The sequence below is a fragment of the Brachypodium distachyon genome, chromosome 5, assembly GCF_000005505.3.
Source record: "Brachypodium distachyon strain Bd21 chromosome 5, Brachypodium_distachyon_v3.0, whole genome shotgun sequence".
NCBI lineage: Eukaryota > Viridiplantae > Streptophyta > Magnoliopsida > Poales > Poaceae > Brachypodium > Brachypodium distachyon.
Window position 1 is genome coordinate 12,048,412 of NC_016135.3, and position 27,641 is coordinate 12,076,052.

General features: G+C 43.3%; 1 protein-coding gene and 2 long non-coding RNA genes across 9 annotated transcripts in view; 1 reads left to right on the forward strand and 2 right to left on the reverse strand.

Moving 5' to 3' along the window:
• Positions 1-381: 381 nt before the first annotated feature.
• LOC112269218 lies at positions 382-1,112 on the reverse strand. The gene is made up of 3 exons (XR_002960725.1): positions 996-1,112; positions 541-631; positions 382-418 (listed from the first exon to the last, which is right to left on the reverse strand). It is a non-coding gene; the product is annotated as an uncharacterized LOC112269218 (long non-coding RNA).
• A 17,239-nt stretch (positions 1,113-18,351) lies between these two features.
• LOC112269217 lies at positions 18,352-19,436 on the forward strand. Its single transcript, XR_002960724.1, has 2 exons — positions 18,352-18,856; positions 18,927-19,436. It is a non-coding gene; the product is annotated as an uncharacterized LOC112269217 (long non-coding RNA).
• A 321-nt stretch (positions 19,437-19,757) lies between these two features.
• The window catches only part of LOC104585321, a 30,200-nt gene continuing 22,316 nt past the window's right edge, over positions 19,758-27,641 (reverse strand). For 3 of the 7 annotated variants that reach the window (XR_001404667.2, XR_002960718.1, XR_002960720.1), the window contains 2 exons: positions 20,964-21,075; positions 19,758-20,832 (listed from right to left, as the gene is read on the reverse strand). Coding sequence is in view for 1 of the 7 variants with exons in the window: in XM_024455430.1 (XP_024311198.1) it covers positions 26,516-26,553 (38 nt within the window). In the remaining 6 variants the exon portion in view is untranslated. Of the gene's footprint in view, positions 20,833-20,963; positions 21,076-21,134; positions 24,064-26,351; positions 26,554-27,641 lie in introns of those variants that run through there. The other 4 variants (XR_002960719.1, XR_002960721.1, XR_002960722.1 and 1 more) reach the window with 4 other exon arrangements.

Consider the following 27,641-nt stretch of genomic DNA (forward strand, 5'->3'; position numbering starts at 1 on the left):
AGGGGCTTGAGGCCCTTTATGACTAACAAAGGATCAAGGTATTCACCGGAGTAAATTCTTTTGAATGTCCACACAATATGCAACTTTCAAATGATTGTAGAGATGAAATGAGCATTTCTATTGGAAAATAGACTACACCGTGAACATTTCCTTCTGCATTGCCATGCCATAGCTTTCCCTGGCAAGAAATCCAAGAATAGTATAGAAGATGAGTTACATGTGAACTAACTCATGGATGGAGATCTTACATTGAATTATGGCACAAAATTGGCAAGCACCAACAATGCCTTACCTAAGAACCAACTACTTAGCCATTCTAAGAGGTAGAACTGTTTTAGAACGCCAACCTTGTGAATTGCCATTTTTTATAATATTCCCTCTGACAATGTTTGATCCCAGCTGCATCACGTACTGAAGGCTTCTCATTGAATGGGATAGAACTAAGATTTCAGTTTGCACAGAATGGAGCTGGATATGTGCAACCGTCATATAAATTTGAAAATACATTAAACACCATATTAGTTATTACAGATGCTGTACCTGTAGCAGTTCTCGTCCCGATCAAATATTATCCTGCATTTTGCATGATGGTTTGCACATCAGCGAGATCAACATTTACCAACTTGGGAACCTGCAAAAAAGAAGAACTGAACTTCTGTAAAATATATCCCTCTTACTGTTCAAGTTAATTCTTCTTCCTTTCGTGATAGAAGGGTTGTATTCATAACACCACTTTTGTCATGGCATCTTTAATTAGATACCATCAGAAAACATCTTGTGTTTGAGATTTTTTTTTCTTTTCTTCTGTTTGCATGAGAACCCAACAAGTTATGGCATGGACTGGACTATTCCTTATTAAAAAGTGGTCATCTGCATGTATCCTAAATTCCTAATTAAAATAACCAAAATAACAATATCCTGGAGCAGATCCCAATCCTATGCAGAAGCACATACGCATTAGCTGAACAAATGTCTCAGGTGCAAGGACAATGTACCTTGCAGCAACACCGATCAATGTAACTTTGCATCTAGCCATGTGCTAAACATGATCCTGAAATTGCAAATATATTAACACGTGTGGATATAACTATGGACAAAGTGGCTAGCCGATTAAATCCCAAGAAGATGAGATTAGTTAAAATGAATGCACAAAATGCTAGGTGGGTTATACATAGTATAACAGCTCCAGGACATAAAGTGCAACATCTTGAACCTTGCTCTACCCATAAATTTAAAACAGAGACTACACTGCAATTTGTAGTGAACAGGTAGGGAAGAAACTGGGTTTTAATCACATTTCCCAGTCTAGAATCGAGTAATCTGCAATCGAAAAATATGTATGCTAGCCCATTCTGGTTAACTTATTGTAGCTTGTGATCGTTATATTATGCAATGAAGAAAACTATTAGAACGTGTTGTTACTCCAATATGCTACCATATATGCATATGATAAAATGCATGACTGAAAATATTTCGTTGGACTAAAATGCACATACATGATGTTTGCCAACGATTGATGACCGAGCAAAAGGGAACAAACCAACCAATGAACTCGCTTCAATGCATACTAAACAACCATATCTCTAAACTTTAAGAAAATATATTAACACTCATAATTACCTTTTTCTATCCAAGTACTTGTCCACATAATTTTCTAGAAGTTCAAAGCAATATTTTATACAATACAACATTATGTCATATATCTTTTGTGATAAGTTAGAAACCACAACACATAATATCCACATCTCTCATCCAGGAGATTAGTTTAGACGGCTGTCAGTTTTCAATACTGATTTACAACTGAATGTAAAAGAGTGCACCAGGTTCTTGCATACACCAATGAAGAACCTCTCTATGACTCTATCCGTAGAAATAAAAACTGAAATCCTTGAGGTTTTGTATTAACAGAACTGCTCAAGAGCTTTGCATCAAAAGGAGTACAACATCATTCTACAAAAGAGAGTACATTACCAAAGAAATTTCACAGGCATCATCAGTCAAAGATAAATGGAAAACCAATTCAAGATTTTCTATTTTCTTAGCTACACATCTGATGAAATAAAGCTCGACATTAAGTATGCTATGTCAAGTCCTTTATCAGCATACTAATGAGAACATTCTGAAGATGGGAAATTCACTTCAGACAATAGTTTCTTACTCTTCTCAGCCCAGATACCTATGCCAAATGATAATTTAACTGACCTCTCCTTAGTTTGGCAAACTCCAGGACAATCAGCACTACCTTGAATTCTTGAATTCATCAGAGCAAAAGTAATTTACCACACAAAGAGATTAACTGAAATACCTGCACCGTGGACTTTGTGTGGGCATGCACCTCGATCATTTCACACTCGCAGATGAACTTGAACGCCGCACAAATCAACCATCTGGTTTAACCCTACAAAACTATTTTTAAAAATTTAGATGCAACAATATTCACCACAGTATTAACCATCTGGTTCAGCCCTCCAAATCCAAAAGATCAACGCCTCGCATAGGACAGAGCCGCACAATGGCGCTCGAAGAAGCGACCGAATCCATGACCACTGAGGTGCGTCCAAAGAACAGCAAGCATTAATGTAGCGGCAGAATAAACGGTGCCCAACATAGCACACCAGAACGACAGCCCCCATCAAGACGATTTGAATCAGATCAATTAGATCAGAGGCACGCATGCCAAACTCCATCCAGAAGAAAAGACAGAAAAGAGCCCCATGGAGGGGGCAATCGGGGATCCGGCAAACTCTGGCCGGTCCGGAAGCACGGCGAGCACCAAGCCAGGCCACCGCTCCAACGAAAGAGCACATGATGCAAATCAAAACGCACACCGAGAGGAGAAAAGCGTAAAGAACATGCAACACGCACCATCAAATCGGGGGAGAAGACCAGCGCGGGCAGCTGTGCACACGAAGGACGGCCAGAACAGGGGCAGCAGCCGCCGGGGCAGTGAGGAACCGGAAGACGCCGACGCCGCCGCCTACCGAAAGAAAGGACGGAAGAAAGAGAATGCAGGAAGAAAGAGTAGGCGGAAGAAAGCCCAGGAAGCCCACACTGCCACACGTAGTCCTCGAACCGCCGCGTTCGTGAGGACACGGCGACACGTACCCAAGACTTACCGTCATTACGATAGACACACTGACAGGCCGACCCACCCTACACGGAAAATCCTGCGCGGAAAGCCGCAGGGCGCTAAGAGCGCGAGGATTCTGCCCGGGCGTAGAGATTGTAGGGATTCTCTGCAAATTCAGGTCTTGCGCGAGAGCGACGAGTGCGAGCACCTCGCAACAGACCAGAGCTTCAAGCGTGGTCGGGTCGGTGATGTAAGGGAAGGTCCAAGCCGAGGATCCCTGATGAACACCTCCTGCATCTCTGCACACTGCTGCTGACCCCTTGTGCTGGCCCTTGCCCCTTGGCCCCCCTATGTCACCCCGGCGACTACTTCTCACCCTTTCCTATTTGCCGCAAAAGGCACTGATAATTGACTGCAAAAGGGTGCAAACATTGGTAACATTTGATCAAAGTACAAAATTCAGTGGCATACATGAGCGCATCAAACTTAGGATAAAATCACAAACTGACATTATCCAAAATCACACACTAACAACAACTGAGAGCAGGGGATCACACACTAAAATCACACACATATGGATCTCCATACCCTTACTACACGAACAGCAACCTAGGAGCAAAAACGACTGCACACAACGCATCCGCACATCCGCTCGCACATAGCGCTCGATCTGTGAGATCTCCTCAGAGCCAAACAAACCAGAAAGACAAAATCACATGCAAATGCATTTGCTTGCAGATTGCACTAACTGAATCCTTGGAATTGCACCTCCCAAATTCATGCAATTATAGTTGGGACGGGGTGAAAATTAAAAGATATCCATGTAAAATGATCAGAACAAAAAAAAAATGCAAATTAACACCGATGTTGCGGATACCAAGAAACTGATTAGTAGCACTCACTGGTTGCAGGGGGAGTGCAAAACTAAATACACATTCAAAAGGCATCGTTGCTGCTAGCAGAGACATGGATATTGCACTAAATAGAAGCTATAATTGCAACATTTAAAAAATAATGCAATAACAGTAGTCCAGGGGGTGCAAAAACCAAAAAAAAATCCTATAAATTTGTCACAACAACAAGAACCAAAAATCAAAAGCGCTGTTCCTGTATGCAGAAGGTAAGCGGATTCCACTAACTAGAAGATGTAATTACAAGACAAAATTATGTATTGTATTTAGCTGAGAGAAAGAACCTGAGGATAGACCAAAAAAGATCCCTGCAATTGCACATACCAAAAATCATGCAATTATAGTGCTGGGAGAGTGCAAAAAAAAAATCCCTGAAATTGATCAGAACCTCAAAAAAATGCTGATCCAAAAGAGCGTCTTTATTGATAGCAGTCACTATGCATAAGTAGGAGCTAGAATTGCATCCTTTGAAAAAATGATGCAATTACAGACAGTTGCCAGAGGTTGAAAAAATTACACCCTTTCGAATGTACTGTTGCTGGTCGCATAAACCTATGTAGTTGCACCAACTACAAGCTAAAATTACAACTTTAAAAAAAGTATGTGAAGGTGATTGAAATCCTGAAAAGCTAATAGAGATCCCTGTCATTAATCATAACTAAAAATAAATAAAACTGCGGAGATTGCACTAACTAGACACCTGTGATTGCACTTGCAAAATTCATGCAATTGTAGTTGCGTGGGAGTGCAAAACTAAAAAAATGCCTGTAATTGATCGGAACCTGAACATTCAAAATGACGATGTTGCTGATAGCAGAAACTATGCATGTTGCACTCGTAGAAGCTCGAATTACACCATTTAAAAATCATGCAAAAACAGTTGTCGGGTGGTGCAAAACCCATAAAGATATTCCCCACTAACTAGAAGCTAAAATTGCAGCAAAAAAATATAGACATTGCACTTACTATACACTAGAATTGCACCTCTGAAGCGTGTGCAATATATGCAAGGGGAGCAAGAAAACATATATTTGGGGCAGTGATAAGCAATTTAAGAGAAAAAAGAAATGAAGAGGTAAATGAAATCTGAAATTCCCTTTAACCTCACTAAAAAATAACACTAGATTGTTGAAGAAAAAAGCAATTAAAGGCCTATGCTGAATGATTATAAAGAGCTTAGACCCTACCCTTCAAACCCCAATCAGGGGCGACCCTATACTAACCATACAATTACATTACAAGTTACAAGTCACACAACATCAAACAAATCATAAAACCCCAACAGTCAAATCTACGAACAAACTCCCCCCTAAAAAAGCCAAGTAAATTCATCTCGTTCAAGGTTATATGCATTCAACGTTAAATCACCGGGTTAGAATCACAGACTAACTGAAAAAATCCTCATAAACTACAACCAACGTTAAACAAATCTGAAGCAAAAGGACAGCCCAAAACCAAACACCTCTACCAGCGCACAAAACTCACGGGAATCGAGCGCAAAATAAAACAGCACAACTCCGGTACGCATAGCTATCGATTTGTGAGGTGTCCTCCCAAAAAACTACCCGACCAAACCCCCATAAACACAGCAGCCGCGTGCGGAGACGAGGTAACATGTCCCCTAAGACCCAAACCTCAACGCAGTACTTTCAATACATGGTTTGCTTCCTGCAATTCAACATAAATAATTGTTTATGGGGGTTTGGTCGGGTAGTTTTTTGGGAGAGACGTCCATGGACGATCCATTCCCGAATCCACGGGAACTCGACTCAGAGGGACCCATAGAAATGGACCTGGTGCCGCTAATCCTCAAAATCCTCAAAGCAGCCCACCCATGATGGTTCATTGAATTAATTGTTTTGCCTTACATCTAACAAAACATTTCATATATCCAAAGGCATAACAATATCATAATGTAGTTATTTCTCCCGCGATACTACCATAGCTTAGCATTCAACTACAATCGATGGCAATTTTGGTAGCAAGGTAATGCCAAGGGTAAAACTATACTACCTGGGATTTATAGCTAGCATAGAGGTACGATTAATAATCTTAATGCAACTAATAAAACAACTAGTGCATAGTAACATATTTAGGAGAATGATCAAAGTGAACTTGCCTTGTCCAGAGTTGTAGTGGTTATCACACTCTTCGCAACAACAGGGATTACACTCCACACAATCTAAAATGAAAAAAAGCATACACACAATAAACCCAACATTCAATACAAAATCATGCTATGATGCATATGCCATGATAATGCACACTTGGTTACTTTTAATGTAACAAGTTTTGTTTCTGTTTTGAAAAGCTTCTCAAAAGATTTGGACAGAGTATACAATAATAAAAGAGGTAATTAATATGCATGAAACAAGGATACGATTTAAATTAAAAGATTGTGTGGTTTTTGCGACATAGAGCAAGATTTAAACTTGTATGCCATTATTATTCACAAAATAATTTCTCTTCTGGTCCTAATGGACAGAGAAACATGCTCAAATAATTTTACAGCAAGCTAACATGCTCAAAACCATTTTGAAATAATTCATTTGAAATTTAAACCATATTCAACCATTCTGTAATTTTCTTCTGGCAAAGTTGTTCAAAATTGAAATTGGACTGTGCCAAAATATTCTACAAGTTGTGACGATTCCAGAAAGGTGCGGATCATAATTTTTGGACAAGCGGTTTAAAAGTTATGATGCTTTGAAGTTACATGGGTTTTTCAGCAAAAGTGCAATTTTAATTCGGCCGAAAAATAAAAAATGCTTTGCCACGTGGCGTCCTGGGATTGGTTGGAAGCCTGGGTTTTCCCTGGGCGGCGCGAGCTCGCCGGAATTGGAGGCGATGGCGGTGGTCGGGCGGCGGACGGCGGCTATGCGGCAGACGGGCGGGCGGCGCGGGTGACGCGGGCGAACGGCGGCGCGGCGGGCAAACTCAAATCTAACCGCGTCACTGTGTGCGCAATGAAGAGAGAAGAGAGGGGAGGTGATCGGCGGTGTGAGGAGCTCACCGGAGCGGCGGTGACGGCGGAAAACGGCGGCGGCAGGAGTGAAACTTCGGCGAGCAATTACTTGCAAACCGAGGCGCAGTCGAGTGAACAGTTTTGGGGAAGTGGAGGAGAAACGCGAGTGCTTCGGGGTGACGGGCGGAGATTTGGAGATGGAGGCTCAGGCGCGAAGAAAACGGAGATGGAGTCGTGGGCGGACTCGGGACGTGCTCCGCGTGGACTCCGGAGGCAGTTGGGGAAGAAGACTGGCGGGGCCCGCCGGTCAGTGGGAGCGTCCGGGCGGCTCGGGTTGGGTCCGGTTCGGCCCGGTTTTTTTTTCCTTTTTTCTATTTTCATATGATCTAATTTCTGGAACAAGAATTTCCTCAAAATAAAATATTTAAAAATACATTGGCCTATAAAATGGCTTTTAGGGCCCTTAGGCTATCAAAATAAATTATTTTTCAAAATGATTTCAAAAGTAAACTTATGGGATAGCTTTATATATGCATTAATCTCTTTTTATACCAATACCCTCATGGGTTAAAACACAAATGCTTGAAAGCAAGATCAAAGCCCAAAATCAAATAAAAGCACTTTTGAATAGGGATTCTCAGGGTAAATTTTAGGGTTTTCAAATGTGATCAAATGCAAAGGTGACATGATGATTATGATATGCAATGCATATGAAGAGTTTTGAAATTTGGGATGTTACAGCCGCGGTATGATTGCCGCCGGCGAGGGTTCGTGGATGCGTGTGGGATGGGTAAAGTGCAGGGAGAAGAGAGAAGAGACAGGGAATATTTCTGTTTCTATTTCATCGTTACCCCACCGAGTTTTCCAGCGTTGATTATAGCCTCCCATTCTTGGCCCACTGGAACAAGAACACACACGGCAACATCAGACGACTCAGGCATATCTGTATGTGTTACACTGTCGCCCCCTTGAATTCCAACTTGCCCCCAAGCTGATGCCGAAGGAAAACGTTGCCGGAGCACCGTGTAGTCTTCCCACGTAGAGGCAGATGCTGGTAAGGAAGTCCACTGCACACGCACCTGAAGAACAGCTGCATTGCCCTTCTTGCTCAGCCGACGCTCCAGAATTTCTTCAGGAACCACGTCCATAGTATCAAGCTCCAACGGCACAAGCAAGTCAGTAGATTCGGCTGTATAATTTGGGGTGAAGGGCTTGAGCTGAGACACATGAAAAAAAAAGGGTGAATGAGACTATGAGCTGGTAACTTAAGACGATAAGCAACTTCCCCAATACGAGCTTCCACTTCAAAAGGACCATAGAACTTGTAAGCCAGTTTGGGACAGGGGCGATTAGCCACAGAAGACTGAGCATAAGGTTGCAACTTCAAGTAAACAGAGTCCCCAACTTGAAACTCACCATGGCTACGATTCCGATCTGCATAAAGCTTCATAGGAAGTTGAGCACGTTCCAGATGATAACGCAACATATCATAGCAGTGTTGCCTGTTCTGCAGGAAATCCTTAACATCCACATTATGAACATCTTGCAGATCAGGAAGCATCCCATACTGTGGTTCCTGGTGGTACAATGCCTTAAAAGGAGAACAACCCAAAGACATGTGATGAGAAGTATTGTACCAGAACTCTGCTAAGGGAAGCCAATTATACCAATTCTTGGGCTGGGCATGAGTAGCACATCGCAAGTACATTTGGATGGACTGATTCACCTTCTCAGTTTGCCCATCACTCTGTGGATGATATGCACTGCTCATCTGCAACTTAGTAGTCATGAGAGCAAACAACTCTTTCCAAAAGTTACTAGTGAAAACTTTATCGCGATCAGAAACAATGGAGTTGGGCATACCATGTAATCTGACCACAGTCTGAAACACAACTTTAGCTACTGAGAGAGCAGTATATGGGTGCTTAAGAGAGATAAAGTGGGCAAACTTAGTGAAACGATCAACAACAACGAGAATCACCTCATAGCCTGCTGATTTAGGTAAACCATCAATGAAATCCATGGAGATATCTTGCCACACAACTTTAGGAATAGGAAGGGGTTGCAACAGACCTGGAAGCTTGCAATGTTCATGTTTAGCCTGCTGACAAACTGAACATTGTTTGACAAAATCTTGTACTGCTTGTTTGAGGCCAGTCCAAGCAAAAAGCTTTTTAATTCTGTGATATGTAGCATGAATGCCAGAATGGCCACCCAAGGCACTAGCATGAAATGCTTCAATCAACTTAGTCTGAAGGCCAACATTGGCACCCACTCAGACTTTGCCATGCAACCGAATAAGACCTTGATGTAAGTGAAACCCCTCCTCATTAGTACCAGTGACAGCCAACTGAACAAGAATCTCCTGAGCTTTGGAATCAATAGCATAAGAATTTAAATCTCTTGAACCCAAACTGGAGTACCAGCTGATACAACTAACACAGAAAACACATGTCCCACTCTAGAAAGTGCATCAACCACCTTATTATCTTGGCCCTTTTTATAGTGAAAACTGAAATTAAGTCCTACCAATTTAGTCATAGTTTTCCTTTGTAGATCTGAAGTGAGTACCTGATCTTGCAAATGGCAAAGACTCTTGTGGTCAGTTTTATCATAAAAGCACCACGAGCCAGATATGGTCTCCATCGATCAACAGCCATCATAATTGCTAGGAATTCCTTCTCATAGATAGGAAGTTTCTGATTAGTGATGCTGAGTGCCTTGCTGTAGAAGGCCACTGGATGTCCCTCTTGCATTAGAACAGCCCCAATGCCTATTGCACAAGCATTTGTCTCAATACAGAACGACTTGGTGAAGTCAGGCAGAGCTAGCACAGGTGTCTCACACATAGCTTTCTTAAGAAGATCAAAAGCTACCTGAGCTTGCGCAGTCCAAAGGAAACCTTTCTTCTGCAACAGAACTGTAAGAGGTTTGGCAAGCACACCATATCCTTTCACAAACTTCCTATAATACCCAGCAAGACCAAGAAAGCCTCTAAGTTCCGTGACATTGGTGGGGGGTGGCCAAGCTAACATAACTCTTGTTTTCTCCTAGTCAGTAGCAACTCCTTTATCTGAAATGATGTGGCCCAAGTATTCAAGCTGGGACTGAGCAAAAGAGCACTTACTGAGCTTGACAAAGAAATGGTGTTGTTCTAACACCTGCAAGATTGCTGCCAAATGCTCTGCATGTTCAGATAGGGACTTACTATAAACCAATATGTCATCCATGAAGACAAGCACAAATTTCCTGACAAAAGGAGCAAAAACTGAGTTCACCACACATTGGAAAGTAGCAGGAGCATTAGTGAGCCCAAAAGGCATCACCCTAAACTGGTACTGCCCATGATGGGTTTTAAAAGCAGTTTTCAACTCATCTGCAGGAACCATTCTGATCTGGTGATAACCTGCCCTTAAATCCATCTTGGAAAAGACTGCAGTGCCAGCCAGCTCATCCAACAATTCATCCACCACTGGCATAGGAAACTTGCTTTTGACTGTGATGCTGTTCAATTTTCTGTAATCAATGCAAAAGTGCCAACTGCCATCCTTCTTTTTTACTAACAGGACTGGAGAGGCATAAGGGCTGAGACTAGGGATAATAGTGCCTGCCTGAAGCATGGCAGTCACCTGTTTCTCAATTTCATCTTTCTGAAGAGGAGAAAATCTGTAAGGCCTACTGTTCACTGGGACAGCATCACGTAGGAGGTGAATGGCATGGTCAAACGCTCTGTGAGGAGGAAGAGTGGTGGGCTCCTGAAAAAGATGCCGGTATTTATGGAGTAATGAGGAGATAAGCTCTGGTAAGTTCTCACTAAGGTGCAGAGTGTCCTGTTGTGTAGCACAAAGTTCAGCAACAGCCTAGATATCATTGCCTTTGATAAGTTTAACAAGTTGGTCCATAGTCACCATTTGCAATTCTGCTGGTGGAGTGGGATTAATACCCTGTAACCTGATCACATGTCCCTGGTAAGAGATCTCCATCCATTTGTGCTACCAATTGCAAGACATGGTGTGCCATTGTTTCAACCAATCCATGCCCCAAATGCCATCATAACCACCTAGCTGAAGAATTCTCATATCATGTGAGAAGGTATGGCCATCCTGCCACCACTCAAATCCTGAAATCTTCTCTGTGCAGAGCAAAGTATCCCCATTGGCCACTTTAACTCTTATGTGTGGCAATGGTGTAGTAGTAAGGTGCAACTTTTGCACTATTTGCTTGTCAAGGAAACTATGAGAACTGCCTGAATCAACCAACAACAACAACACTTGATTGCCAACCAATGCCCTCAATTGAATAGTGTCAGCACCTGAAGCTCCTGACAGTGCATTCACTGAAACATGGCAGTCTTCACCTTCCTCACTATGCTGGCCCATCACAAGTGCATCTAACACCTCATCTGACAGAATTTCAGTAGCGGCCAGAGCCTTGATTTGAGCACCTACTGGTGTACATTGGTGTCCAGGAGCAAACTTCTCACCACATTTGAAACAAAACCATTAGCGCGGCGATAGTCCTTGAGCTGTTTGGCCTTCCATAGTTCCCCTTTTTCAAAGCTCTGCTGAGATGGTGCAGCTTCCCCAGACTCTGGGCGGGCAAGAGCCTTCTTATGGTAACTCTTTCTAGTCCAGTGTTTGGTGCGCTCAGTAGCACTTTCCTGAATGGCAGCAAAAGAAGCAACCACTACCACAGTATCAGGTAACTGAACTTCCACCGCTGCTCTGAGCTCTTCCTTCAGACCCAAAATGAACCTCTGTACTAACATCATGCCTACAATGTGGGGATCATACAACTTAACCTGGTACACAAGCATATGAAACTGCCGCTTGTACTCTTCCACAGTGCCAGTTTGCTTCAAAGTTAACAACTCTCGCGTTTTATCACGCTGCATATTGCCCTCAAACTCCAAGATAACTGCAGCTGAGAAAACTGACCAAGTGTGCCAAGGACATGCCTATTTGTACGACTGATACCAATGAGCTGCATTCCCACGCATGTACATTGTAGCAGCAGACACCTTAAAACCCTCAGCAATGTTGTACAACTGGAAAAACGTGTTGCAAGTATCTAACCAAATCCTAGCATCAGTACCATCAAATTTTGGAAAATCCATTTTAGGCATCCATGTGCGCTTTGTCTCTTCACTACCATCTCCTCCTATCTGTCCACTAGCAACACCTGATCCAGCATCTGGTGTAGGGGGTGGAAAGGTTACCTTAGGGGCTGAAGGAATAGCACCCTTCGCTGGCAGAGGTGGCGACTCGTACGGCATCCCAAAAGGCATACCCATGATACTCCTCTCCTGCTGCTGCGGCACATGCAACGGCGGTAGTCCCGAACCTCGCGGAAGGCAAACTCCCGTCGTCTGCTCCTCCTAGAGTTTGTTCATCGAATCCATGGTCAGATCCACCTTGACCTGCATTTGCTCCAGCGCCTCCGCATGTTTGCCCAGTTTCGCATCAATCTCCCCCAAGTGATTGTGCAACTTCTCTACCGCCTCCAACTTGGTCTCCATGGAGGAAAACCGTGCCAACAACGCCTCCTTCAACTCCTCCATCGCATCCAACACAAATCGAGTTTGTGCGGACGGTTTGGAAGGCTTTGACGGCGCCGTAGCAGCTTCCTCTGCACAAATCCAACGCCGATTTCGGATTTACAGCGAGCCACCGGGGTGTCTCACAACCAATCGGTCGATGTTACTGATGTTGTGTCGAGTAGTGAAGCGCGAGCGGCGGTCTAGGCTCTGATACCAAGATGTGATGGTCCTCAGCCGCCGCGGTATGATTGCCGCCAGCGAGGGTTCGTGGATGCATGTGGGATGGGTAAAGTGCAGGGAGAAGAGAGAAGAGACACGGAATATTTTTGTTTCTATTTCATTGTTACCCCACTGAGTTTTCCAGCGCTGATTATAACCTCAATCGCTCAACATTACAAGGCCTCCGGCCAAACACACACAAGCCCATTCTTGGAACGAGAACACACACCACGGCAACTTTAGATAGCTACATCAACATCAGACGACTCAGGCATATCTGTAGGTGTTACAGGCGCTGTGGGAGGCGGGGGAGGTGAGGGCTCTCGGGCCTCGGCCTGTGTACCACGAGGTGGGTGGGGGAGATCAAAGGACAGGGAAGGGAAGAAACAGAAGGGACTGGGGCACTGTGGATAAGGTGAAGTGGAACAGAAAAAGACACAAAGTCAGTACGGGTTTAGCTTATGACGTGTTTGGAAGTCCTCGGCCAAACGAGTATTTCACGGAAAGCCGACAAGGAATTCCTTTAATAACCGACCGTTATGATTCTTTACAACAACTCGATGAATTTAGTAGATCTTTTTAGGAGGCCCTCAATGACCATAGATCGAACCTATCCTATTTTTATAGTGCGATGGCTGGCTATTCACGGACTAGCTGTACCTACTGTTTTTTTTCTTGGGATCAATATCAGCAATGCAGTTCATCCAACGATAAGACATATGAAATAATATCTACCTAAAATAATATGAGTTGATTTGTATTTTTTATTGTATCTATGTTTTATTTATATATTAAATAAAATAAGGAGTCTATTGATTCTCTCCCAATTGGTTGGATTGTAGGGGCGATGATTTACTTCACGGGCGAGGTCTTTGGTTCAAGTCCAGGATGGCCCGGCTGCGCTAGGGAAAAGAATAGAAGAAGCATCTGACTTTTTCATGCATACTCCACTTGGCTCGGGGAAGGGGGGGGGGGATATAGCTCAGTTGGTAGAGCTCCACTCTTGCAATTGGGCCGTTGCGATCGCTCATGTCACGTTGAGGTACTGCAGAAAAAAGAACTGCAAAATCCGATCCAATTTTTCGTAATCGATTAGTTAACATGGTGGTTAACCGTATTATGAAAGACGGAAAAAATTCATTGGCTTATCAAATTCTCTATCGAGCCGTCAAAAGGATTCGGTGCCATCCATGGATCAAATTATTTCGTGGATTGGATTTCACTTGCCTGTCTACGGTTCCTTTGCGTGTACTCGAGATAGGTGTTTTGTATAAATGTTTCGCCGTATTATTAAGTATTCTCCTTTAGTTTTTTTCTCTATCTAGAAGTGGAATAGAATAACCTGGTTGAAGGGTAATGATCATACGTCTGTAATGCATTGTATGTCCCAGAATAGGTCCTATTCTTCTACCCTTTCCGGGTAGTCGATGGCTATTCACAGCTACTATCTTGACACCAAAGAAGAGTTCGACCCAATGCTTTATTTCTGTCTTAGTGAATCCTGATTCGACATTAAAAGTATATTGATTCTTTCCCTATAAACGAAGACTTTTTTCTGTAAATATTGCGTATTTGATTCCATCAGAACCCCCATTTACCCCCATTTATACCATTTAAGGATACATAAAGCAGATTTTTTTTACTTTACCTTTACTATGCTTTTTTACTTTACTATACTTTTGAACTTAGACTTAGAACACTAACAGGTAAAATTTGAGATTTTTATTAATTAAAAGAAGTCAGTTAATTCATTAAGGTTATGTTTATATCATGTATGAATAGCCAATTCTCAGTAGAAGGTTCCCTCGGAACAATTATTATATATTTCAAGTTATTTCGGATTTCCTGGGAAACAAAGTCATAGGCATGTAAGTTAAGAGCCAGGCCAACTACGCCAATAGCACTCATCCATAAACCAATGGGGGGGACAAATAGCATAAAGAAATGTAACCAACGTTTTTTGATCATTTCTCTTTAGCAAAGAATGACCTTGGTTATCAAAGGATTGAACAACCGGGATCCATTTACTTATGATACCTAGTTGGCATTGATAACAAGGATCTAATGAATTATGAGTTTAATAGATCCTCTTTAGCAGAAAGACGTATATTCCTTGCTCATTATCAGACAATCACTTATTCCCAAACCTCGTGTGGGGCTAATCGTTTTCATTTACCATCTTATGGAAAACCTTTTTCGTTCCGCTTAGCCCTATCGGGTATTTTAGTCGCGCGGTACCAAATCGAGGCAAACTCTGAATACTAGATATGCAAAATAACAGGGGTCAAGGTCGGCCAGTGAGACGATGGGGGATAAGCTTCATCGTCGAGAGGGAAACAGCCCAGATCACTAGCAAAGGCCCCTAAATGACCGCTCAGTGATAAAGGAGCATTCTAGTGATCATTTAGACAGCGTTCTCCATGATCATTTTCAGCTTCTGGGTGGCCTTAGTGGTCACTGGATCATTCTGACTATTCTCAAAGTCTGATATGGCATACAAAATTTTATTCATCTCTGCACTTGTATTTGCGATCTTATCGTCGATACATGTAAAAGCCTGCGAAGAGGAAAACGTTGTTCCCTGTGAGGAGTATAACCATGCACTAGTTTTTTTTACAGGCCTGGTGATATAAAATCCGAAGAGGTATAATATTGCAGTGGAGTAAATCATTCAGGCGGTATATAATTTTAAGGGGTATAACCAGATTCTTTTTTTTTCTTGCAGACCTAGTTCGAAGTAAACATTCAGGGAGTATGATTTATATGGAGTATAATTTGAATGGAGTATAATTTACATGGAGTATAATTTGAATGGAGTATAACCAGCTTTTTTTATTGCAGACCTAGTAAACATTCAGGTAGTATAATTTAGGGAGTACAATGTACAGACCTAGTAAACATTCAGGTGCTATGTAAACATTCAGGTAGTATAATTTAGGGAATATAATTTATATGGAGTATATCTTACAAGGAGTATAACTCAGGTAGTATATGTTTCAGGTAGTATAATTTAGGGAATATAATTTATATGGAGTATATCTTACAAGGAGTATAACTCAGGTAGTATATGTTTCAGGTAGTATAATTTGAATGGAGTATATCTTACAGGGAGTACAATTCAGGTAGTATATGTTTCAAGGAGTATAATTAGAATGGAGTATATCTTAAGGGAGTATAATTGTTAAATGAAAGTCGAATGGAGCATACTTGCAGAGGGTATAATTCGAATGAGTGAAACTTGCAGTGAGTATTGGATGAACTATTAATTTCTTACCTTCATTCCAATGATGTCTGAAATTTTATTTGATTTAAAATGGGACAACACAAATTGTGAGATGGTTGATACACGTGGTTGTCTGCCGACTGAACTAGGAGTCCCATTCTTGTAACTCTGAAATGTCTCTTCAGCTGGTCGCAAATAAATGCTAGGCTGTTCCCTCAGCTTGCATTTAAAAAAAAAATTAATTAGTAAAACAAAAAAGCTAGACAAGTCATGCATGCCATTTTCTGTTGTGGAGTCATTACCTGCAGCTTCCCATACTGGGGGAAAGGGGACCCAGGGATTATCTTGCCTTTTATGTCCCTCGCGATCATCCGGCTTACAAGGGGATCATCAAAAGCCGCAATGCGAGGGCTAGTGTTGTAGTCAATGGTCTCCTTCACCATCTGAAGACCATAGAATTAGTGTGATGTCCAATTTAAACTATTAAACAAATATGGAAAGTACAAATAGCACACCTGCAGGAATAATATGCACCCATTAATTGATACTTGGAAGATCTACGAGATCGCTTGGGCATCTGCTTCGAAGATTTCATGAGGTCATCAATGACAAACTGAGCCCAGTTATACCGGCAAATATTATCGACATCGGCCACCCTTCTGATGTACCGTGTAGAAATGTTGTTAGCGAACGACTGTGGCGTCAGGAATTTGGTGATAACATAAAGAATGAATGCTGCCTTGAAAGATCTCTGATCATTACATGAAAGAGGGCTTGCGTGTTTTTTGGTTAATATTCCCTCAATAAATTGCACGGTGATTTTTGAGAAATCTGAAACACCAAAAATTGCACAGAGTATTTCCTTATTCTTCTCTACTTCTTCTTGTGCACATAATTCAATAGCATCCCCTGCACAAGGTATACCCAAAACTGTGTTGACATCCTTCGAGGAGAATGGAATCAGTTTGTGTGGTTCGATTTGGATTGCACAATCTGCCGGGTCAATTTTGCTTAGGAGCCAAGCACCAAATTGCCTGTTCACCTTCAGCAAACTGAGATTCAGGAAGCTGCCAAAGCCCGTTTGACATACCAGTTCCCTCTTTGCATCATCAAACTGATTAATTATATTTACTACACACCTTGGCTGGCATCGCGAGTTTATTTTGATCTTGGTAGGCTTTTCACTTCTCAAGTTTCTGATTGAGCTCTCATGGCGGTATTTATGCAACACATGTGTTGCGCTAAAGGACAATATACTCCTTGGCGGCGTGGAATATTGATATGCTTGGGAATATTGATATGCTTGAGACGGCGCGGACAGTAGCCATGCTCCGGCTCTCGTCACTGTCCTTGTTACGGCGCGTCATTGTGCAGTCATCCGACACGACGACGTGAGCAACGACTGTTTTTCCGTCATCAAAGGAGCGTTGCTTTACTTTAGACCACACGATCAGGATAAGGCCGTTGGTATATCCCGGCTCCAGCCGAGATAAGATAACTCGTGCTTATCCTGCAATCACATGAGACAAGGTGACGCCGGCATACCTGCTAAAAAGTCGGCTTAATGGTGCCGCCCGACTTGCTTATGCCAGTCTTGTTCTTGTTTAGCCGGCCAATATGTGTCATCATGACCCTACACGGGATCATCTCCCGACATCCACGGAACAGTACAACACAAATCAGTTTAAATTATCACTACTAGACGAGGATAAGTCCGTATGAATTGGAGACATAGGAAAAAATGAAGTGCAAGTGTTGCAAAGCGATCTAAGCGTGTCCGAAGTGTGTTGCGAACAACAACCCATATACATCCTTGAGAAAAAATTTAACTCAAATTTGTCCACAATATGAATGTATCAACAATTTTGTATCGGAAGGAGTAACTACCGACTGGCTCATCCACAGCTCATGATTTGTTTTTCCTCGCCTCACCTTTTCATCCCCAACGGTCACTGACGTTCGCCATTGGGAGGCACAATGCCAGAACCGAGCTAGGAAGAAAATATGTTTAACGTACTCAATCGCGTCAAGTTGTAGCAGTGCTCCGATTTGTCATGCATGAAAAATAGAGGAGCTAGCTAGTGGTCTGGATAGACAGTAGGGCTATTTCTCCGTCGATCCAGTAGCCTCTACTCAGCATTCACGGAATCTTTGATGAGCTTTTGTATTGTACGGTGGTCTCTTTGATATATGTCGGCACTAACTTATGCAAATGTCCACAAACTCTTCCCGATGTGTGGATACGTGACGCTATTTTTTCTTTCGATAAAGGGAACATGATGCTTAACTGTTGGAGTAAATTGAGAAAAATCTCAGCAACGAGTACTATGCAAAGTTTGAAAGAGGCGGAGTGTGTTTTCATTCACTCCCTTTAAGGATGTGTATAATAGACTTAGTTGACTGTTGAATTTTTCAGAAACATGCCTTGATAAGATATCTTGCTTCTCTTGGAACCGTCGTTATCTTAAAGAGTATACTCCATTTTAAACCTTGTCTTTGTGAATGTCACCTCTGAATCCCTGAAATTGGCACTTATACTCTTGATCCCGGTCAATAGGCTCTAAAATGTGTTTTCCAAACAAACATGGATTGTTCACGTGGCACCATGGGACCCACACATCAGTGACACCACATATATCTTCGTCCTCCTTCCATTCTTCCCCAAATCCAGCCTGCAACTCCCTGCTCCTCCCATCGATGCTCGCTAGCCCGCAGCTCCCTGTCGTCCCGCCGATGCCTGCTGACCTGCTCACACCCCCCACCCTGCTGCTGCTCCCAGGCGCTCATGCCCTCCCGCCCTGTCCTGCGGCCGCTCCCGTGCGCTCCCGCGCCGCCTTGCCGGAGCGGAGAGGGCTTCACCGGCGGCGACCGGCCTGATCTCCCCTCCGACCCTCTCGCCCGCGCATGCGCCTGCTTCGTCGACGAGCAGGTGAATTCCACGACTCCATCGAGGTCGGATCGACACAAATTTAGATGTATGTTGTTGGCGCTGTGGGCAGACGGCGACCAAGCGCGGGGGAAGTTGGCGACGGAGGCGAACCTGAAGCTCCCGGAGGAGCAGCCAGCTGCCAGAGCCGGAGGGGAAGAAGATAAGAATCAGAGGCGACGTCGTCAGATCCCTCTACATCGCCATCAGCTCGTTTGAGAAGATGGCCGGGGTGCGGCTGCATTGCGGAGGAGGACCGAGGCAAAGCATTGCCGACGGCGGCAGGAATGTCGTGGGACAATGACCTTGTCTTTGGTGTTCATGGCTTGGGGCCGGCTGGGTTCCCTCGCGTCACCCACTGGCAGCACCGGCGTGTTCATGGACGCGCTGCCGAACGCCGTGAAGCACTTCCATTTTGCGACCGAGCCATCTAGCGGCAATAACTCAAATCCCAGCCTCTGTCTCGCCACATCAGTAAATCCAGCCCGCAACTCCTATTTCATCCTCTGTAGACCGGGATTTAAGAGTATAGGGTGTCAATTTCAGGAATTTGGAAATCAAGATTTGATATTTCCAACCTCTACAAAGACAAGGTTTAAAATGGACTTTACTCTATCTGAAAAGAAGCAAAGGCAAACAAACAATTCGGGCGGGCAAACATATATGCATCTCCTCCTAGCTTGGGCCTTAAGACTTGATCCTCACAGCAATCACGATAAAGATCAAAGAAATTGAATCACTTGATCAAGGAGTTGGTGTGCTCTTGCTACAATGCTCATTAAGGACAACTGTCGAAGACAAAAACTAGGAATCTCAGCCCTTCACCTCGATCTACTGAAATGTTCCGGCAAAGAACATTTATATGTACAAAGCACATGTCAAAAAAATTGTCACATGCATCCAATTCATAAACACAAACTTACTCATGATTCATCGAAGTCTCGCATACAATATATGCATTCATCCATATGTGAAATATAATTCAAAAACGAAATACTACTCATACCAAACCCCGTGGTGCAATGGCTATATAGACAAACTTATCTTTGGACTAAAGATGAAGAGCCTAGCCAGTTGAAGAGTGCAGTAGCTTTGAATTGGAGACATCATGAAATCGGCAGGTGCTCATGGATGCACCCAATGCATGGCACTTCCTAGACAGAGCTATGAGCGATCCAAGTTAGTTCAGCGGTTCATTGAGGTACGTTGGTACAGAGCAGCTATCATCATGGTTCAACTTGAAAGGGGATAAGCAGGAGAGCTCTAGAACACCGAAGGACACAGACGACAAGTTTATCTCCATATAAAACCACTAGTACTTCAACAGACCGAAACTATTTTGCTGAATTGTGTCAACAAGAACAAATTTCTAGGTCTAGACGACAGAAACGATTACATACACTTTATACAGGATCAAGCTCCTCACCAAAAGAAGTAAAAATACACCAGTTGGAGATTCATAGTCAGATGTAAACGGGCAAGTAGACATGTAAACTGGTCTACGGATGAGATGAAGTACTGTTTGCATAATAAATTAATCAGTACAAAGAGAAGAGGATCAAACCCGGCCCAAATGATGGATGTGTTCCAGCTATATATTGTGTAACCAACAATTACATGGTCGTTAGCTTAGGTGAAGATGAACAGACATTCATAACTCAAGTTTACAGTTCATCCATGCTAAAGGATTTGACCACAGATAGAATTTTGAACAATCGATCTTACAAAAAGTGTTAGAATATATGGCATGCCTTGCTCTTACAAACAAGAACAATTAGAGAATTCAAAATGCAAAGCATGGAGAGTGGGACATAGTTAACTTACAATAAAAGCATGAACGCCTGGGCTTCAAGTTAATGTGCTCCCGAGGTATGCTGCCTACTCAAGAACCGTCTCATCGATCTCTTCATATTCAATGGTAACTAACTTAAGGTGCACACTTGCAAAGCATGATTGTTCCATCAGATCATGACTTCCTTCTGTCCCCATTGTGTTAAAGATAAAGTCCAATAGGGATACAAAAATTAAATATGTAGTGTCATCAGCATAATCATGCATATATTGCGCCATTATAGATATATGAAGAACATCACACGCTGAACATATATACCTCAACATTATAAAAATGAAGCGCGAGCTCCCCAAAGATCAGACATTGTTGGAGAATGGAAAGTAGTCCATGTAGGTCCACAACCGCACACCAATCCGTTGAGCAGCATAGTCTTCAATTTGAAAAATACAGGGCAAGATCCCTTTCATAGATATACTAGACAAATTGCACAAGAATTTAAAAAACTCGCAGACTAGCTATTGTCTAGCTGAATTAAGTTGACAAACATATAATCAGAAAAACTAAAACAAATATCAGTAACTTATAGATTCTATGGTAACCAGAAAGTTCATCAAATGATAGTTTATGCCACTTGTATATGGGAAGACATTGTATAGCATGGCTCAGGATATCAGAAAAACAGAAAACGGATCATTGCAAACTCAAATACAAATAATAATGGCTTGATAGCACAAAGTACACATGAATAGTTCAGTGTCTTAAAGTGTAGGTTTCTACTCCCTCGGATCCTAAATTGTTGTCGAAATATTACATGTATCTAGATGTTTTTTAAGAATAGATACATCCATATTTGGGCAAATTTGAGTCAAGAATTTAGGATCAGAGGGAGTATTTAGTAAAAAACAGCAACAACAACTGTTCATAACTCATGGTGCATGGTTAAGTTCCTTTGCATCTAGACGTACTGACCATGCAAGCAAAGTGCTCAACTCTGAAGCTATAATGAAATTAATAGTAACTGATCAATCCTACATTCCCAAATTACACGACGTTCAGAAGTTTGAAAAGTACAAACCACATTTTAAGAATGCTTTATCATTATAATCCCTAAACTTAATAAAGTATGTGTTTAGGTGATACAAACAACAAACAAAATTAACCAATGAAATAGCAAACAATGATAGGAGTGGAAACAATAGTAAATATGATAACAATTTTAGGATGAGATATCAACTCCAGATGGATAGCATTCGACAAGCCACTGAGAAGCACACTCTGATAATCGCCAACAGGACAACCAACGCAGCTTTCGTCTGTACAATCTCCATGGTCTTAACTGTTGATGTCTATCCTGACGTAAGTTGTTTCTAGCAATGGCATGTTTTCAAGAAAACGAGTCCTGCCTTGAAACTCATCAGATAGAAGTGCATGTAGTAAAGACATATCATGGTGCAGGAATCAAATCCCGAATCTCATCATCTACGTGACATATAGAAATGCTCAAATGTTATAGCAATTTGGATAACATGTCCTATGTCCAAATGCCACATTCTTCCAAATTTACATCTTTTAGTAGACGCAAATCGGGCGTATCCGCAAAGAAATCAACAAAATGAGTATCTACTTTTATTCTGTCACCAATACCGTTGTAGACTTTGATTTCAAGCACCTGAACCTAGCGCATTGGAGCTTACTAAATCCACATTTCTATGTATGGATATGCGTGACGGGCGGCATCTGGATAAGGACTGATTTGGCAGTGGACAAGGGGTGACAGTTCGTGATGGAAAATCAGATGGTTGAGGAACTTGTTGTATTTTTGAGGGCTCTTCAATCATGTCCCGGGTCCGGCATAACAGAGGAGAAGGCTGGTCGTGGACCTCCAGAGGTGGTGCCACCGGCGGGACAACACACAGTTCCACACAACCCCATTTAATTTGGGGGCAACAAGGAGAGCACTTGCTGCTCGAGCTCATTGGGAAGGGTGTTGATGCAGTCCTTGCCACTCTACTCAGCTCCTCTCTTGTTGTTACACCCTTGCCCATTCTGTCGAACAGGGAGGATCTCCATGCAGGAGAGGAGAAACATGAGAGGACCAAGCGAAAAAAAAGGAGAAGAGTCCCCATTGATTTTAAGAATATCCAGAACCACAAAGTGAACGCAAATAACAGCTCTGGCAGCTAGAAGCTACAGGGCAGACGAAAGACTATTATGGTGGCTAAATTGACAAGCCTGGAAACACCTCAATATATGGGCTAAGCAGATCGTTCCGGCCTTTGAGGGGGGCTTTTCATTCGCTGGATTGTTGAAACGTAGGAAAAGAAAGAATGCAGGATCAAGGTTTGGTTGTGCACAAGAAAAACGTTGGATTCTTTCAAGAGGTTGGAATGGATGTAAATTTTTCTATGAAATCTAGTGCACACGAACTAAACGATGGTTTGCAATCCTATGAATCAAACGATGGACTTAGGAAAAATTCAAAGGACTAGAATCCTCCAAAAATTCTTTGGATAATAGAGGCCTTGAACGGGTTTCCAATTTATTTTCTCTTATCAATTTTTTCTTAAAACATATATAATTGAGTGCCAGACCTTGAGGGGTAACAATGTCATCCGTGATGGGACGCCAAGGAAAAAAGTCTTGGATGTAGGGATCTCATGCGGATCCACGGACAATGCGCGCATGGTGGTAGTGGCAAATGCGACTCTGGCCCAAGTCGCGGCGACCGGCAACATGCAGATCCTGAATGATGGAGAGAGGAGAGCATACCAAGGAAGAAAACCTCTCGGATGTTAGGGCCCAGGGAGGGGCTGTTTAGATTGAAGGTCTTCTTCCCGAAGGCGCTGGAAGATGCAAGGTTATACTTGGGGGAGATGAGGAAGATTGGTCGAGGGTAAAGGAAATTGGAGGGTTGTTGGATCTAGATGCAAAGGTGAACAAAATTGACACACGTGCATAATAGGTTGTTCCGAAGTTTTTTAGATGCTACCAAAATTGGAACCCTCCTCTTTGTTATCAAACTTGAGGTACACAATTGACTGGAAAGAAGAAAACGGTCACGTGCGTTATAGGTTGCTTAGAGAGTATCCTCTCGTTATTATTATAGATTGTACTTTCTGCCAGTTTCTCATTTTGGTGGCATAGATAAACAACGGAACAACCTGACAGTTTTTCCTTTCCAACCAATTTTCTTGGCCTTTCTATCTAGATCCAACAAACCACTTTCTTTTGTTGGGATTTGCACTTTGTGCGAGATCCGCTGAGATCACGGGCCAAACTCGGCTTTGCCTCCATCACCATGTGCACTTTGTGCAAGATCCGCTGAGATTACTTCACCTGAGGCATCTGTCTTTAGCATCCCGTCGCGGCTGCCACATTGCTACCCCTTCTGCCTCAAGGTCTAGCACGCGATTATGTTCTACAAAAAAAATGTTAAGTGAAAAGAAATCGGAAACCATTCAGGGCCTCTTTGATCCAAAGGATTTATGGACGATTCTAATCCTCCAAATTTTCTCCTACATGCATTGTTTGATTCATAAGATTGCAAAACATATCATTTTTTTCCTTAGGGTTCATTTGCACAAGATTTCATAAGAAAAATTCCATCCATTCGAACCACTTTGAAATAATTCTATGTTTCCTTATGCGCAATGAAGCATTATTTGAATTTTATAGTATTCAAGATAACATATATATGACTCGTTGATCCTACATTTTTTTTTCCTTTTCCTAGGTTTTAAGAATTCTGTGAGTCAAAAGGCTCTCAAAGGCCGGTGTGTTTTGCTTAGCCCATATATTGAGCCCCGCAGGCTGTTGGAGCTGTTGACTGCCTGCACTCAGTGGTCTCAATATTCTTAGTCTCAACGAGGTTTACTCCATTTTTTTCACTGGGTCTTCTTATGTTTCTCCTGTCACGCGTGCAGATGCTGGGTAAGGGGTGTAAGAACAAGAGAGGAGCTGTTTGGAGTGGCAAGGTCCGCAATAGGGCCCTTCCCCATGAGCTCCTTTATCAAGTGTTCTCCTTTGTTGATGGCAGATGGGGCCATGGGGACCGGTATGCTCTTCCACCGGTGGCGCCACCTTTAGAAGTCCAAGCCGAGCCTGCTCCTCTCCTTTGTCAGACCTGGGATATGGTTCAAGAGCCCCCATAAATACAACAAGCTCGTCAACCATCTGATCAGTCCTTATCCAGATGGGGCCAATGACTCGGCCTGGACGAGAGCCGGCCCGAGCCCGGCTCGGCCCGAGCTCGAAGATGGCGAGCCAAGCCCGATTCAAGCCTGGAATTGAGGCTCGGCTCGGGCCTGCAAGAACCTCGGGCTGAGCTCAGGAGCTCGAGGAGCCCAACAGCGCAGCACAGGGGTTCGCCTTTGACATCATCAGCGCTGTCATCATCTTCCCCCCCGGCGCGTGGTGGCGCGCGTGGTGGTGCTGGTCAGAGGAGGCGGCGGCGCAAGCTAGGGCAGAGGTGGCAGCGGCTCCGGCAGAGAAGGAGCGAGGGGAACAAGAGGAATGAGGAGATCGAGGACCGGGATGTGCCGCTAGGGTGGGGAAAAACCTAATCGAGCCTGAGGACTAGGCTGGGCCGCTGGGGTGGGAAAAATCCGTGGGCTGGATGCCTGGGCTGATTATTTTTCGGGCTTTCACGAGCAGCCCAAGCCGTGCCGGGCTCGACCCGAAATTAAAATCAGGCCCAACTTACATGCTTGGCTCGGGCTTTGGGGTACGGTGGGGCATCCAGGACGACTTGTGACCTAGGAAGCACGGATACGGGGATATCGCGATATATATATATATATATATATTAATTATCAGAAATAAAGGCTGAAGAAGACAGGAAATAAGCAATTAACATTAAAAGAGGCAATCAGGCAATGGTCGAAAAGATCACAAGTTCACGGTGGGACTCACACCCTACAACCCAGCCAAAAGGCCCCACAAGTTCACAAAATAACAGCCCACAAGGCCACAAGTTCACAAAATATGAGCAGGCAATCATGCGATCATCCAGTAGGCAGTAGCTAATTAAATTAAGGAATTGCGATTCACAAAAAACAGCAGCAATTAGCAGCAGGCCAGTAGCTGAACCTCTGGTTGCCATGGCCTAGACACTGGACAGAGAAAGGAGAAGGAGAACCAGAGAAGAAAAAATCAGAGAAAGGAGAAGTGGAGAACCGGAGAGGATCAGAGGAGAGAATTAGAGAAAGGAGACTGGAGAAGAGAAGAGGGGGAAGAAGGGTGGTGAATCACCTGCAAGCTGCAAGCTGCAGAGGAAGAAGCGCCGGCGGCGTCGGTCCGGCGGCGGCGCCTGGGGTTCGGGAGTCAGGACTAGGGGCACAAACACGAAGCGTCGAAGCCTAGGGTGCCTGGAGTCGGGTTTATCCCCTCCGCATGGGCTGGGCTTATTTCCAGTCGGGATGGGCTTTCCCGTATCCAGCCTGTATCCAGGCCGAATCGGAATTATTTTATTTATTTTAATTCGGAAAAATATCAGATACGGGCAAAATACGTATCGGGCCGTATCCGGACGTATCCCCGGATCCGTGCAGTATCAGACACGGGTACGCCGATTTCTGGCCGTATCCGCGTTCCCTAGCCTGTGTGTGAGGAACCCGGAATTAACTTCCAGACCCTCCATGTGTTTAACTTCATCAGTCCAGGATCAAGCTGATGAACACATACAAAATGAGTACTTGCACAACAAACTAAAGATAAAATAAACTTTACTATAAATATGCCAAAAGACTTACAAAATGCAATGTCTCATGACATCAATACAATCAGAAAATCAACGGAAATAAAATGCGTAGAGACTCTATCTCAGCCACAGGTAATCGAGGTAGTCCACGTGACCTCACGTCGGGATCCTCCTAGTAGTTGTAATCGGCATCCTCATTTTCATAGAGCTCTGAATATCAACAAAAATGCAATGCGATGAGTACATTACGTACTCAGCGTGCCCCCTCGGAAACCTGAATAACTACATGTATGGCTTCAAAGGAAAGCTATATGGTTCTTTTGCATAAAAGCGATTTTATTTGAAATACAATGATATTTTTGATGAAAACGATTTTACACCAAAACAAGTTTTATATGGTATCCATCCAATGACGTTCAACAACGACACCGAATAAAAGCGGCGACGGGATCCTCATGACCTGGCGGCACAATCGACCTCTGTCGATCGATCAACACACTCACACACCAACACGAGAAAATAGAGAGATGACAGGTAGATGACCCAAAGTGCCACTTCACTCGTCCATTAACCGCGGACACGGCTATTCGAATAGTTTTGACTCTGCAGAGTTTGTACACTGGACCCACATGAAACCGACGTGTTACCCCGCTGCTGTCCTCCCGTCGGAGTAGCAATGGCGTTGATTACGTGACCTTTCAATCAACGATCCTTGGTATTGTCTCAGCCCGCTAAGGTTTCCTACTCGAAGGTGTGTACATCCACCTGCTAAAGGCCCCTCTTGCGCCAAACAACGGCTGCAGCCGCTAGGGATAGCAAGTCCCTCAAGTCTCCACGAGACCCAATCCACCACTTGGCCAAGACGCCACCAATTCACGCTGACCTAGTTGGTACGCCATACCCATATAGGCATGTGGTTGCACTTGTATGGTGAAGTAAGCGGAAATCAGGCATTTTCCCTTATAAGGTACAACGGCAACCACAAACTTGAGGGACTCCAACCCACTCCACCAACAATCCGATGCCGCCATACCCTTGGTAAGTTAATCAGAATAGTTTTAAAACACACCATTGGCACTTGTCTCACAAGCCCGACCACACTCAGCATCCAACATGCTCACAATAATTCAGTTTTAAAAGAATAACTCACACTTGAGATGACATACTCCAAAGAATGTGAACTAATTTATTAAGCAAGGCAAAGCAATTCTACTTTGTGCAAGAATACTAAATAAAACTATTCCAGGTATTAGGAGAAAGGCGACAAGCAGATTATGGCATCATGGTAGTGTCAATCG